The sequence below is a fragment of the Dama dama genome, chromosome 29 (assembly GCF_033118175.1).
Source record: "Dama dama isolate Ldn47 chromosome 29, ASM3311817v1, whole genome shotgun sequence".
Taxonomy (NCBI): domain Eukaryota; kingdom Metazoa; phylum Chordata; class Mammalia; order Artiodactyla; family Cervidae; genus Dama; species Dama dama.
In genome coordinates this window covers 47,037,861-47,053,698 of record NC_083709.1, presented here as the reverse complement: position 1 = coordinate 47,053,698, position 15,838 = coordinate 47,037,861, and the positions used below count along the sequence as shown (strand labels likewise).

The following is a 15,838-nucleotide window of genomic DNA, read 5'->3' as shown; positions in this document are numbered from 1 at the left end:
CATTGTGTGTTGCTGATAATGATGTGTTTTCAACCACTTCCCAAATAAGATGGGGAGACGTCTTTAATGTTATGTAAATGGAGGATGTGGGCTCATGCCCCTCCCCCAGATCTTGCTCGTTCTTTTTTTAAAAATTTATTTTATTTGTTCATTGACGAATAGTTGAATTACAATGTTATGTTAGTTTTGTGTGTGATTTAGTTTTATATATATGTGTGTGTATATATATATATATATATATATATATATATATATATGTGGTTGTACATATATATTCTTTTTCAGATTCTTTTCCATTATAGGTTATTACATATATTGAATATAATTTCCTGTGCTATACAGTAACTATTTGTAGTTCATATATTTTATATATAGTAGTGTATATCTAGGGCTCCCCAAGTGGCTCAGTGATAAAGAATCCCCTTACCAATACAGGAGACATGAGTTTGATCTCTGGGTTGGAAAGAGCCCCCAGAGAAGGACATGTCAACCCACTCTAGTATTCTTGCCTGGGAAATCCCATGGACAGAGGAGCCTGGAAGGCTGTAGTCCATGGGGTAGTAAAGAGTCTGACATGAATTAGTAACTAAACAGCAGCGGCAGCAGTGTGTATCTATTAATCCGAAACTCCTAAATTATCCCTCTGCCCCATTCCCCTATGAATCTACTTCTGTTTTGTAAATAAGTTCATTTGTATCATATTTTTAGATCCCATATATAAGTATGTCATGATATTTGTCTTTGTCTGACTTACTTCAATTAGTATGCTAATCTCTAGTTTCATCCAAGTTGCTGCAAATGACATTATTTCATTGTTTTTTATGGCTGAGTTATATTTTATACACACACACACACACTTTGGCCTTGGAGTACAAAATGAAGTAGGGCAAAGCTAACAGATTTTGCCAAGAGAACGCATTGGTCGTAGCAAACACCCTCTTCCAACAACACAAGAGAAAACTCTACACATGGACATTACTAGATGGTCAATATCGAAATCAGATTGACTATATTCTTTGCAGCCAAAGATGGAGAAGCTCTATAGAGTCAGCAAAAACAAGACGAGGAGCTGACTGTGGCTCAGATCACGAACTCCTTATTACCAAATTCAGACTTAAATTGAAGAAAGTAAGGAAAACCAATTGACCATTCAGGTATGACCTAAATCAAAGACCTTACAATTAATTATACAGTGGAAGTGATAAATAGATTCAAGGGATTAGATCTGATAGAAAGAGTGCCTGAAGAACTATGGATGGAGGTTTGTGACATTGTACAGGAGGCATTGATCAAGACCATCCCCAAGAAAAAGGAATGCAAAAAGGCAAAATGGTTGTTTGAGGAGGTCTTACAAATAGCAGGGATAAGAAGAGAAATGAAAGGCAAAGGAGAAAAGGAAAGGTATACCCATTTGAATGCAGAGTTCCAAAGAATGGCAAGGAGATAAGAAAGCCTTCCTCAGTGACCAATGCAAAGAAATAGAGGAAAACAACATAATGGGCAAGACTAGAGATCTCTTCAAGAAAATTAGAGATACCAAGGGAACATTTCATGCAAAGATGGGCACAATAAAGGACAGAAGTGGTATGGACTTAACAGAAGCAGAAGATATTAAGAAGAGGTGGCAACAATACACAGAAGAACTATACAAAAAAGATCTTCATGACCCAGATAACCACAATGGTGTGATCACTCACCTAGAGCCAAACATCCTGGAATGTGAAGTCAAGTGGGCCTTAGGAAGCATGTCTACGAACAAAGCTAGTGAAGGTGATGAAACTGCAGTTGAGCTCTTTCAAGTTCTAAAAAATGATGCTGTGAAAGTGCTGCACTCAATATGCCAGCAAATTTGGAAAACTCAGCCATGGCCACAGGACTGAAAAAGATCAATTTTCATTCTAATCCCAAAGAAGGACGATGCTAAAGAATGTTCAAACTGTTGCACAATTGCACTCATCTCACATGCTAGCAAAGTAATGCTCAAAATCCTCCAAACCATGCTTCAACAGTACATGAACTGTGAAATTCCAGATGTTCAAGTTGGATTTATAAAAGGCAGAGAAACCAAAGATCAAATTGCCAACATCCATTGGATCATAGAAAAAGCAAGAGTTTTTCAGAAAAACATCTACTTCTGCTTTATTGGTTACACCAAAGCCTTTAACTGTGTAGAATCACAACAAACTGTGGAAGATTTTTAAAGAGATGGAAATACCAGACCACCTTACCTGCCTCCTGAGAAATCTGTATGCAGGTCAAGAAGCAACAGTTAGAACCAGACATGGAACAACAGACTGGTTCCAAATTGGGAAAGGAGTATGTCAAGGCTGTGTATTGTCAACCTGCTTATTTAACTTATATGCAGAGTACATCATGCTGGGCTGGATGAAGCACAATCTGGAATCAAGATTGCTGGGAGAAATATCAATAACCTCACATACACAGATGGCCACCGTTATGGCAGCAAGTGAAGAGGAACTGAAGAGACTCTTGATGAAAGTGAAAGAGGAGAGTAAAAAGGTTGGCTTAAAACTCAACATTCAAGAAACTAAGATCATGGCATCTGGTCCCATCACTTCATGGCAAATAGATGAGGAAACAGTGGAAACAGTGACAGACTTTTATTTTCTTGGTCTTCAAAATCACTGCAGATGGTGACTGCAGCCATGAAATTAAAAGACTCTTGTTCCTTGGAAGGAAAGCTATGACCAACCTAGACAGCATATTAAAAAGCAGAGACATTACTTTGCCAACAAAGATCTGTCTAGTAAAAGCTATGGTTCTTCCAGTAGTCATGTATGGATGTGAGAGTTGGACCATAAAGAAAGCTGAACATCGAAGACTTGATGCTTTTGAACTTGGTGTTGGAGAAGACTTTGAGAATCCCTTGGGCTGCAAGGAGGTCCAATAGTCCTTCCTAAAGGAAATCAGTCCTGAATATTCTTTGGAAGGACTGATGCTGAAGCTGAAACTCCAATACTTTGGCCACCTGATACGAAGAACTGACTCATTGGAAAAGACCCTGATGCTGGGAAAGATTGAAGGCTGGAGGAGAAGGGGATAACAGAAGATGAGATGGTTGGATGGCATCACCGACTCGATGAACATGAGTTTGAGCAAGCTCTGGGAGTTGGCAATGGACAGGGAAGTCTGGCATGCTGTGCAGTCCATGGGTCACAAAGAATCGGACACAACTGAGCGACTGAACTGAACTGAACACATACATACACCACATCTTCTTTATCAATTCATCTGTCGATGAACATTTATATTCCTTCCATATCTTGGCTATTGTAAATAGTGCTGTTGTGAACATTGCAGTGCATGTATTTTTTCGAATTAGAGTTTTCATCTTTTCTGGATATATGCCCATGAGTGGGATTGCCGGATCATAGTAATTCTGCTTTTAGTTTAAGGATCCTCTATGCTGTTCTCCATCATGGCTATAGCAATTTACATTCCCACCAATAATGTAGGACGGTTCCATTTTCTCCACACCCTCTCCAGTATTTATTCTCTGTAGACTTTTGATGATAGCCATTCTGATTGTGTGAGATGATACTTGATTGCAGTTTTGATTTGCATTTCTCTAATAATTAGCTGGGAGGGATTGGGGGCAGGAGGAGAAGGGGACGACAGAGGATGGGATGGCTGGATGGCATCACTGACTCGATGGACATGAGTTTGAGTAATCTCCGGGAGTTGGTGATGGACAGGGAGGCCTGGCGTGCTGTGATTCATGGGGTCACAAATAGTCGGATACAACTGAGCGACTGAACTGAACTGAATAATTATCAATGTTGAGCATCTTTTCATATGCCTGATGTCCATCTGTAAGTTTTCTTTGAAAAAATGTCTATTCAGGTGTTCTGCCTATTTTTTAATTGGGTTGTTTGTGTTTTTGATGTTGAGTTCTATGAACTGTTTTTATATTTTGGAAATTAATCCCTTGTCAGTTGCATCATTTCTTGATTATTCTTTTAGGAGAACATTTCTCCCATCTGCTCCCTTATTTATATAGCCAAAGCCTCAGCCCAGCTCCTGACTCCTGGCCCTCCTACCTCTGAAATCACCTGTCAACTTGGCAGCCAAGACCTGTATCTTGTCCTAAGCTGCCTTGCTGGAGTAGGCCAAGTCCTCATCCATAAGACACTATTCCTATGAATCCATTTATTCTACTTTATGCCCCTCCCAAATGCTAGAGCTTACAGACATAATCTACAACATACTAGGATGAAATGATAATAAGGGGACATCAAACCAAGGAAAAATAAGTGTAGATAAAGTAACAAAATGAGATAAAGCAAGTACTTAAAATGCATGCTTCAGGTACTATTGGATTGCTAGAGACAGACCAAAATTGGCTCCAAGGAGACTGATGAGTCTAACCAGTTCAAGTTCTTCAGAACCTAATTCTTCTCATCTTCTTCTATTTCTGGGTACTCCCAAGTCCCTCTGAAAACATCCCTCTTCCCATATTTGATGCTTCATCCCTAGACTTTTGTACTTACTTACAGAACCATCCTCTTCTAATGATTCCAGTGCAGAATTCAGAATGCTGTACCCATGAAGGGCTTGAGTTCAAGTCCCCTCAGTCACCCCAGATTCCAGCCATTTCCTTATTTATTCCTGGAGTATGAGTTTAGTCTACCACATAGGGTCTTTGCATGGTTTAAGTGAGAGGAGGTATATTAAGGGGATGGAGTCAGGTTTAGAACTACTCACCCTGGTTGTCTCCAAGTTCTTGACTAAGTGAGCTATACCCAGAGTAATTAGTAGCCAAAGGGGAAATGAGCCCTAGTTTTTAAACTAATAACTGAATTAACACGTAATTTTCTCCTTTTGCCTCTCCCCACATTGAGCCTTCTCTTATAATCTGCACTGGAGAACATGACTCAGAATAGGGACTTCTAGTTTCTTATTCCCTTGTCTTAAACTGAGTCCAGATTTGCAAATCAGACCCTGAAGTCACTCATTCATCCAGCCTCATAGATAAGAAAAGCTGTCCCACCACTCAGTCACAAACAGAAGCTGGAGTAGTGTGAGTGAGGAAAATGTGAGCGCTTTTTCAGGCAGGCAACCCAGCAGGCCTGGCCAAGTATGCTTAGTGGCATGGAAAAGAGAACTTCAAGAAAAGGCCATGGTTATAAACAGCTCTTCGAGGTGCAGTCATCCTCCTCTCTGGTGACCCATGACCCAGGGAGTGAAGCAGAAGACCCAGGTTCAATCCCTGGGGAGGGAAGATCCTCTGGAGAAGAAAATGGTTATGCACTCCAGTATTCTTGCCTGGAGAATTCCATGGACAGGGGAACCTGGCAGGCTACCATTAATGGGGTCGCAAAGAGTCAGAGACGACTGAGTGACTAGCACAATCAAATTAGCAACTCATAACATAGACACACAAGGGAGGCTCTCAAAAGGCAAAAGTTGTGGAGAGGGGCTTGAATATTCCTTCCACCTCCACAGAATGTAAAAGTGCAGAACATGAACTCAGTACCTAGAAACGCTTAGTAAGTCATATATATTTGATGTTTTCCATGTGGCCGTTACCATTATTTTAGCAGAAAAATCACTTTTCACCATTTGTACTCGTTTATACTCCTCCCAAAAATTTAAGAAAAAAATGTTTATTCATATCTTTGCCATATTATATCTTTAATTCAAAGATTGTATTGAAATTCTATTTCTTAAACAAACTATTTCCTACCTAATGAAAGCTAGTGCCCACTCCCTCTTCCTTTCACCAAAAATCAACAGGTTACTTTTTGCACTCCCTTGTACTTGCATATGTGGCTAACATTTATTTTTAGCTATAGTCTAAAACAGTTGGACAATTTGTCCTTGTGTCTTCTTGGTGCTCTCAGTGTCACTTGTATCTGTTTTAGATCTCAGTTTTCTAAGGGCAAGGAGGAATATCTGGTTAATTCATTCAGCATCCACTGCACAGAATGGTGTGTGTGTGGGGGGGGGGGGTGTTAGAGAGGAGAAATAACTAATAAATATACTCTATTCTTGAATATTTATAGACAGAATCTAGGTCTTTAAAAAATAATAGCACTTATCATGTACCTACTGTATGTGCCCTTTTCTGAACACTTTGCATGTATTAACTCATTTCATCTTCAAAGTGTTGCCAGAGCTGCTCCAGGTCTTTGCTCAAAACCCATCAACCCCCACCTTCAGCAGGAGTGAAAATAAATCTTTACATTAAAGGGTCCAGAGATAAGAAAGGAAGCTGCAAACAAAAGCAAACAAACAACACAAAAAAACCCAAATCCAGATGGAACCAGCTGGGGCCAAGATGGCAATGAATTTGACCTCCAACAGATGTATAGGTCTTTATTTTTCTCCCCTCCTAATCTTGAAGAAGACAGAGGAAAGGGGGAAGTGGAAAGAAAATTTCCTCCCGAAGATGTTAGAAAATACTAAATAAAGTGGGATGTAGAGGTTATCTAATGATTTTGTTTGTCCATCCTCTTTTTTTCTCCAATCTCTGACTGTGAGATAATTTATAGCCACAGATTGTGATAGGATAAAGCACCATTGAGATTTGGAATCAAGCCTCGATTGTGCATAATTGGCTCCACCAGTTAATAACCCTGTGACTTAGGCTGAAATAAACCTCTCTAGCCTCAATTACCTTCAACAAAAATTGGGAATATTGACAATGCTGTTTTGTTGTAAAAATTGAATAAATCAGTGATGTAAAAGAGCATGATATCTGGGACACAGGAAATGTTTTGAAAGTTAAAACCATTATTATTTAATATTGATAATGATAATTTATTTCATATGACACTAAGTACAGGGATCTATAGGAATCAGGAAAAGAAAGACTTATTTCTTCATTTTTTTTTTTTTTGTCCCAGCTTCCTACAAGAAAATACACACTCGCCACCTCAAGGTCCCAGGGACAGATGAGGTGGAGCTCACCTGCCAGGCTGAAGGCTATCCCCTGGCAGAAGTGTCTTGGCCAAACATCAGTATTCCTGCCATCACCAGCCATACCAAGACCTCTGAAGGCCTCTACCAGGTCACCAGTGTTCTGCGCCTAAAGCCACACCCAGGCAGGAATTTCACCTGTGTGTTCTGGAATGCCGATATGAAGGAACTCACTTCGGCCACCATTGTCCAAGGTAAGAGCTACCCACCCTTCCTAGCTCTACGAGTTAGGGTTCAGGCAAGAAATGGATGGCACAGTCAGAATGAGTAACCTGAGAAGAGTGTAGTAAAGGTAGTGATTAAGGTTTAGAGAAACTACTAAAAGGAATATAGAACACCCAGGACTTCCAAAATCGTGGAGCTGTACCACGCCTGAACCCAGGAGAGACTGCTGGAAATTGGAAAAGGGACCTGGGGCCTCCAATACAGGGGTGCTGCCACCTGCGGCCACTCCCAAGAGCAGAAGGTGATGAATGGATGCCCCAACCTTGTTCTCCCACCCTCCAGTCTCCTGCTGGAGCCTTCCACTGGCAGAACCCAGGTGAGGTCAGAGAACAAGGAAGTCCTCTGATATGTTCTTAAGGTCAGCCTCTCAGGGCTTAGAGTGTTAGAGTGCAGTGAATGGACCCAAAGAGGAAACTGAAAATACCCAGCATAAGGGCTGATCACTTTGATTCAGGCATAATGCCATGAGTCAGCAGTATGAATATTACTTTGCTGGCTTTTCTGCCAGCCAAGTGGTTTTAGAGTTTTCCAGGAAAACTGACCTCTTTAAAAATATTATTTACAGACTTCTGTGGCTACGCTGAATCCTATATTTTAGAACTTCATCCATCAGTAAAATTTATAACAGTTCTCATGGTCTGCTTATTGTTTATCTGCTAAGAACATTCATTTGACGAATAAGAGCAGCTAACATTTAGCATCAGATCATTTAGTATGAGCTAACATTTAGTATCATAATCATTTTGTGAGACAAGTCATTTTTTTGCAGAGGCATAAGTCTCCTATTGTTCCACAACCATCACGGGCTTTATTTTTTTTTTAAAGAACTTTATTTATTTATTTAGCCATGTCAGGCCTTAGTTGTGGCATGTGGGTCTTTCTTTGCAATGCATGGACTCCCTAGTTGTGACACACAGGCTTAATTGCCCCACTATATGTAGGATCTTAGTTCCCCGACCAGGAATCAAACCCATATTCCTGCATTGCAAGGTGAATTTTTTAGCACTGGAACACCAGGGGAGTCCCCACTCTGGGCTGCAGACAACACAAATTTATCAGCTCATACTTTTGGAGGTCAAAAGTCTGAAAAGAGCTTTACTGGGCTCAAATCAAGGTGTCACAGGGTTGTAGAGGCTCTAAGAGAGAATTCATTTTCTGGATTTCTCCATCTTTGGGAGACCACCTGCATTCCTTGGCTCATGGCCTTTTCTTCCACCTCCAAAGCCAGCATTAGATTTCTACTTCTGTCATCACATCTCTTTCTTTAACTCTCTTGCCTCTCTCTTCTACCTCTTAAGGACCATTGTGATTACATTAGATGCCTCCCCCCAATACATGCCTCAACCTGATAATTCAGGATAGTTTTCCCATTTCAAGGTCCTTAATATAATCACATCTGCACAATCCTTTGTTATGTAGGGTAATGCATTCACAGGTTTCAGAACATGGACATCTTTAAGAGGAGCCATTATTCTGCTATCTTACCAATAAAGGATATAATTTCAGAACAAAGACAGTCCTTAGTAATGATTAAATTTGACTTTACAGAAGATTTGCTATATTGTCATTATATTCCACTATTTGCTGTCTATCTTAGTTAGATAAAAGAGCCTATGATGAGGACTTGTGTGGCATGCAGGCATTTAGGTGGTGACCCCAAGGGGCAGAAGTGAGAGGTTCAAAAATTAAGACAGGAAAGAAGGAAGAGAAAATAGAAGCATGCATTATCCCAATTGTTGGCATGAACAGTAGAAGCTGAAATACTCAAGAACCTCATGAGAAGTGTATAGATCATCTCCTAAGATGTTTACTCAAAAGAGCTTCAGACTTAAGGACTAATCTATCTGCTTTCACCCCCAGTGTAGCAGTTGTCCCCAGGAGTGTAACTTCCTTCTCCTGTGAGTTATGCATGCATGTGGGCTGAGAGAGCTCCCCCAGCATCTATGGCATCAAAGTCATTTCAGGGCAGGAAGCAATGTGTCCAACTGAGGGAGTCACTGACCATGAAGTGATTTGAGGCCCACCCAGACTTCTACCCAATGTGTGGCTAAACTCAGAAGAGAGGCTGAGAGAAAATGAGGCAGGACAACAGTAGTCAATCCCTTGCACTGCTCAAATCTGTCCCTTCATGCCCTATATTCAAACTACTGTCTCCAAGCCTTTGGGCAGGTAAGTAGCTACTATCTCTGCACAAGATACATATACCAGAGTTCATGAAACAAGTTACAGTTTCTGCTGCTGCAACTGATCCCAAGCCATAGTTGATATTTGTCATCTCTCTCAGCCAGCATACATTCTAGCTTTTCCTCACTCAGCATTTCAGATGGAATAATTTGTTTGTTTGCCTGGAGGGTGGAGGGAAGGAGGGGTGTGGGGGTTACTCAGACTTTCAACACTGGGAGACCTGAGCCGTTAGTCGCCTCACCCTCAGCAGACTGCAGTTGCTGCAATTGCCTTTTTATTGTTATCACTGAGTATGGAAGTAACGAGACTCAGAGAATCAGTGGATCCCTGAGTTCCAGACAGTCTTCCCTGCCTCCATTGTGTAGCAGCATTGGAGTTCTTCATGGGAGCCATTACTTTGCCAACAAAGGTTCGTATAGTCAAAGCTACAGTTTTTTTCAGTAATTATGTATGGATGTGAGAGTTGGACCATAAGGAAGGGTGAGCACCAAAGAATTGATGCTTTTGAACTGTGGTGTTGGAAAAGACTCTTGAGAGTCCCCTGGACTGCATGGAGATCAAACCAGTCAATCCTAAAGGAAATCAATCCTGAATATTCATTGGAAGGCTTGATGCTGAAGCTCCAATACTTTGGCCACCTGATGCGAAGACCTGACTCATTAGAAAAGGCCCTGATGCTGGGAAAGATTGAAGGCAGGAGGAGAAGGGGATGACAGAGGATGAGATGGTTGGATGGCATCACTGACTCAATAGACATGAGTTTGAGCAAGCTCTGGGAGATGGTGAAGGACAGGGAAGCCTGACATGCTGCAGTCCACGAGGTCACAAAGAGTCAAACATGACTGAGAGACTGAACAGCAACAACATGGGAATCAAGATCAGTTTCTCTACCAGTATTATGATTCTTTGCTTTGCCCACTGGCCTGACAGTGAATAGAGCTCAAGCTGACTAGGCAGTAGCTATAACTTTACATGTGGTAGAACATGTCCCTTGGTACACAGCATCCTTGGTACCCTTTCCTTACCCTGTACTCTCTGAACCTACTTGCACCTCTCTGGTCACCATGACTTCTTTGCTCAGGCAGTTTCTTCCACACAAAATATCATTCTTCATTGTCTTCACCAGCTCTCAGGGTAGTTGAAGTAACTCCAGAGTACAAGGCATCTTTCCTTCATCTCACCTTCTAAGACCTATTTCTTTGCTTGCCTGCAACTATGGTTGTCTTTTCTCTTTCACTGCTCTTTTATTTTCCATGGATTTTAATTGTTCACATGAGTCTTCTTTATATCCAAACTAAAGTAAAACCTGAGTGCTCTGCCCATGGTAAGTGCTCAGTAAATGTTAGATTAATGGCTTGGAGACTTACTCTTGGACTAACCCAGTCCCATCATCCCAGCTGCCAGTCTGTGTGGATACAAATGATTGCCTAGTTTGTGGTACAAATACCAGCAACAAGATGACCAAAGTCACACATCCTCCCACGGTTCCTTGCTCCTATTTCTCAAAGACATTTTTAAGTTGTCTTATGACTGTGCTCTTTCTCATAAATTGGCTCCTCACTGCTGACTTCTGTGACCCACACATACTTCTTCAGAAGTCAATGAATAAAACACATACAGCAGTGAGAGTCTGGGGTGTGAGGTGCTCCAGTAGCTCCAGAATAGATGACTAAACTTCCTAATTTTCAATCAGATATTAAGGAGCAGTGACACCATTTTCCTTTTGAAACAGGATTCCTTCCACTCAGCCAGTGATGCATTTTCATTAGGAAATATAATGAGATGGGAGCACAGGAAATAACTATAACAAGACCCTTGTAGGGCTAGCAGAGAAGCTCTCCCAGGAGACTTGGAGGTGACTCTCTGGCAGTGCTCAGGAGCGCGGGCTCTGAGGTCAGATGGACTATAATTTCAAATCCTCTCTCTGCTACCTACTAGCTTTGAGAACATGAACATATGACTGAGCCACTCTAGAACTCAGCCTCTCATCTGTAGAATAAGGATAAATAATGGTAGATACCTAATAGAGTTGTCATGAGGATTAAATGAAATACATAAAGTCTTTAGCAGTCAGAAAGGATAGAAACAGAAAAACAAACAAACAAACAAACAAACATGGTTTGTCCAGCAAGAAGTCTGGTTTCCTTATAAGTGCGTGAGACTGTTGATAAGGACAGATTCAATATTTTTCCCATCCAATGAGGACATCTCATTGTTAAGTAGCATGCAATTATTATAAAATAGTCTAGAATAATATGCATTAGGATTTAGGCTAAGAGACCTCGACATACAGTGGTGTAAAGCAGGAGTATTCTTCTCTTTGATGTCACATGCAGAGATAGAAGGTGGGTCAGAGCAGGTAAGTTGCTGTATTCTATAAAGTCACTCAGTAATCTAGGTTCTTTCCATCTTATTGCTCTGGCACTCTCCAGGATGTTACCCTGATGAACTGTCAAAGCTGGGTCACTGCCACATTCATGTTTCAGCCCACAGAAAGAAAAAGATACACCCAGTGTTTTGAAGGCCAAGACACAAAAAGCCCATTCTCTAGGCCTGAACTTAGTTCACACCTAGGCTGGCCACACCTAACTGCAGGGAAGGCTTAGACATGTAGTCTCAGAGAAACCATGTGTCCAGCTAACACCTAGCTAATACTAGAGAAGAAACAGAGAATGGATTTAGCAGTCTGCCACAAGATTTAATGATAAGAAAGATTGGGCAAGGTAGACCAGATGGACAGATAGTCAATTCAGTCCAACAAATCCTTATTGACACCTTTCATGTAGCTGGTGCTTGGCTCTATAGGGGATTCAGAGATAACTTTGCAAAAGTCTTTGTAACTTCATGTACTTACATTCTAAGCAGACTGATGTCTTATTGCATGTTCAGTGTTAGAAAATCTTTAAGAATAAGTAGAATTTGTGTATGGAAGGAACTGTGAGGGAACCTTACAGGACAAGGGTTTGCATAAAGGCACTGAGGTAAGGATGTCTCCTGCTGTGGGGACAGTAAGAACTCCTTGACTTATGGTGCTGCACGCAGCAAGTGCTTAATAAGTGCTTCCTGTGTGTGTGTGCTCAGTCACCCAGTTGTGTCCAACTCTGCAACGCCATGGACTATAACCCACCAGGCTCCTCCATCCATGGAGTTTTCCAGGCAAGAATACTGAAGTGAGTTGCCATTTCCTATTCCAGGGGATATTCCCAATCCAGGGATTGAACCTGAATCTCTTGCGTTTCCTGCATTGGCAGGCAGATTCTTTACTACTGCACCACCTGGGAAGCCCCAGTAAGCACTTCCAAGAAGATATCAGTTACTATGGGTTATGTGTGATAAGGGCTGTTAACTAGATGTATTGTGGTGATTGTTCACAGTGTATACAAATATCAAATCGTTATGTTGTATGCCTGAAACTAATATGTTATATGACAATTATACCTCAATTAAAATTTAAAAATATGGATTTTCTAACGTGTAGATGAACCAAACTTCTTAATGCTTTTTATCTTTATGTTCACTACAATCTTCAACTTAGAGACAAATACCTGTGGGGCCTGAGCCTTGAATCAGACAGATCTGGGTTTGCGGTCCTGGTTTGGCCACTTACTTAGCAGTGATGTGTGCATGTGTGCTCAGTCACTAAGTCGTGTCTGACCCTTTGTGACCCTGTGGACTTCAACCCCCCAGGCTCCTCTGTCCAAGGGATTTCCCAGGCAAGAATACTGGAGTGGGTTGCCATTTCCTTCTCCAGGGGATCTTCCCGACCCAGGAATCGAACCCGCGTCTCCTACTTGGCAAATGGATTCTTTACAACTGAGCCACGAGCCCATTAGCAGTGATGACCTTAGATCTTGGAGCCTTACTTCCTCAACTCTAAGATGAGAGCCTCAAATTAAATGACATCTAGTCCCTTCTTAGCTAAAACTGTCTGTGGTACTCAGATAACACTATGATGGGGAAGGGGGGAGACAGATGGCAGGACTGAGCCCTTCTTCAAGAGCAGTTCTGCCAGACTTTTCTAGGACCAGGCTGTGACGTTTATTCTTTTTTTGGCTGTGCCCAGGCCCTCAGCAGTGAGAGTGCAGACTCCCAGCCACTGAGCAGCCAGGGAATTCCCTGTTATGTTTATTCTTTATGAGTTACTCCATAAGGCAAAATTCAGCCTGTTGGAAAGGGCACAGTTTACTTGAGTATGCTTCCATCTCCCTGTAGTGAACCCCCATCCAGGCCTGTCCTTGGTCAGTCTGGAGCCCTCATTCTAACCAGAGCACTCCTTTACAAGGCTTTCCCCAACCTCCAAACTTACTCTTCTCATCCACCTCTCTACTAAACTCATCTCTTCCTCAGTGCCAGACCTTGATTCTCTGAGAAAAGGAAAATGACTAGTTGTAATGATTCACGTTAAGGTATGATATTCTGTTTTTTCAAAAGGATCCTCTTAATCCTGGAGATTGAATAACTGATCAGATATATTCTAAGCATCATGAATGCTTGACAGTGGAGAAGGAGACATATTTGGGCTGAGGGACTATCCTACTATAAAAAGAGAGATGATGAAGGAAAAAGAGCAAGGAAGGAAGGAAGAAAAAGAAAGAAAGGAAGAGAAAGGAAGGGGAAGGGAGGGAGGAAGAAAGAAGAGAAAGAAAGAGCACATAATACAATAGGTATATAAGAATGGTGAAAAACATGGAATGTTTTTTGGGCAGCCTGGACTATATCTCAGCTATGTCACTTAATGTGTAATTTTAGGAAAGTGTGCTAGGTCTCCGTGCCTCACTTTCTTCATCAGTAAAATGAGGGTTATAGTACAGCCTGCCTCATAGGGTGGTCATGAAGAGTAAAGGAGCTAATACAGACATGATTCATATACATTCAGCATTCACAGAAAAATACCTGGCATGGAGTAAATGTTCGATGCAGGTTGGTCATGTTGGTTATAACTCAGTTACTTGGCTACATTGTTGGGTTGCCTCAGAGTTACCATGCAATGGGATTCTGGTGCTTTTTCTTTCTGCCAGGTCCTATGGAAGACCCCAAGATCCCTCCATCTTCACTGCTTCATGTTTTCATTCTCTCCTTCATCATTGCTTTCATGTTCATAGCCACAATGGTAGCCCTAAGAAAACGACTCTTGCAGAAGTTGTATCCTAGAGAAGGTAAGTGAGTTTTATTCATGGTAACCAAGTAGTCTGGGTGTCTGCAGTGTGAGGCCCTGCTTGGCCCCACCGACCTGTAGCTTCACACTGTGTCCACTCAGGGCTCATGAGTTTCTTGGGGCTTGTCCTGATGATTGTTTCCCAGAAGAAAATGCCTCTGGTCTTCAGTAAGATGCGATGTTTTTTTTTTTTTTTTTGAATAAAAATATTGATAAAAGTAAAAATTAAGAAACTGAGTATTTTTAAATGAGTGTTTCATTCCTGTAGCTGAAATGGTTTGCTTTGTTCTCTGAGCCAAGAAGTGTCATCAGCCTCATGAGATCAGTGTTATTTGGGCAATGCAGACAGTTGTGCAGTCAGAGTTCACTGGTGGGAAGATGGCAGGATCCTTCATGAGGACTCCTTTAGTTTTCATTCCTCCTTTGCCCATTCTGGGTCTGAGCTCTTAACCACAGGAATCTGAATCTTCTGGTTGGATAAGGAAAGGAAAGAAGTGTGAGGCCATCTGGCGTAGGGAAAGCACCTGACTGGTGGTATCCTGAGATGTTTCAGCAGCTCCCTCCTCAGCCCGTCACAGGCTCACCAACCCACTCCATTCTACTGTGACAGTGAGACAGAGCATGCCTGAATCCAGGCCAGAATATCTGCAAGCCCATCTGGTGCTTTCCTACACAGCACCCAGTGAGCCTCCTCCCAAGATCTATACACAGCCTATAGTAAAGGAAATAACAGCTAGGAATAATTCACTAAGAATTTGAAGTGGTCACTATTTGAGGACGGGGGTGCTTTTCAGTGATTGTTATCCTACATTTACAATCTAGCTTCTGTATTCTCATCTGCCATGAAATACTGTCATCATCTATTTGTCCGTTGACCTATGTGTGCATTAGCTTGGGTAGTGACCACAAACCCTCTTCTGTAGAATCCAAGATCCATGAACTGTTGTCAAAAGAAAGAGGGGGGTTGGGGAGGAAGGAAGAAGGGAAGAAGGGAGGGAGGAAAGGAGAAAAAATGGGATGGGGAGAAAGAATGGAATTAGAGGAATTGTAGGGTCTTGCCCAAAAAATCTTGGACTAAACAGAATCTCTTCTGCAAATCTGTGACTTCAGAGAGGCATGACAGATGCAGCTCATCAGAACCTTATCATCTTCTGTATTCTTTTTCTTTTTCTTTGGCTGCACTGGGTTTTCGTTGCTGCATGGGCTTTCTCTAGTTGTGGCAAGCAGGGGCTACTCTAGTTGCACTGCATGGGCTTCTCATTGTGGTGACATTTGCTGTGGAGCACAGGCTCTAGAGCATGTGGGTTTCAATAGTTGTGGCATGCAGGCTTA

The 15,838-nt window shown here is 41.7% G+C and overlaps 1 protein-coding gene across 4 annotated transcripts in view; it reads left to right on the top strand.

The window, feature by feature from the left end:
* PDCD1LG2 (programmed cell death 1 ligand 2) overlaps positions 1-15,838 on the top strand; it is a 108,449-nt gene that overhangs the window by 27,124 nt on the left and 65,487 nt on the right. For all 4 annotated transcript variants that reach the window (XM_061132717.1, XM_061132718.1, XM_061132720.1 and 1 more), the window contains exons 4-5: positions 6,870-7,136; positions 14,370-14,507. In XM_061132717.1, coding sequence (XP_060988700.1) covers positions 6,870-7,136; positions 14,370-14,507 — 405 coding nt within the window. The remainder of the gene's footprint in view (positions 1-6,869; positions 7,137-14,369; positions 14,508-15,838) is intronic.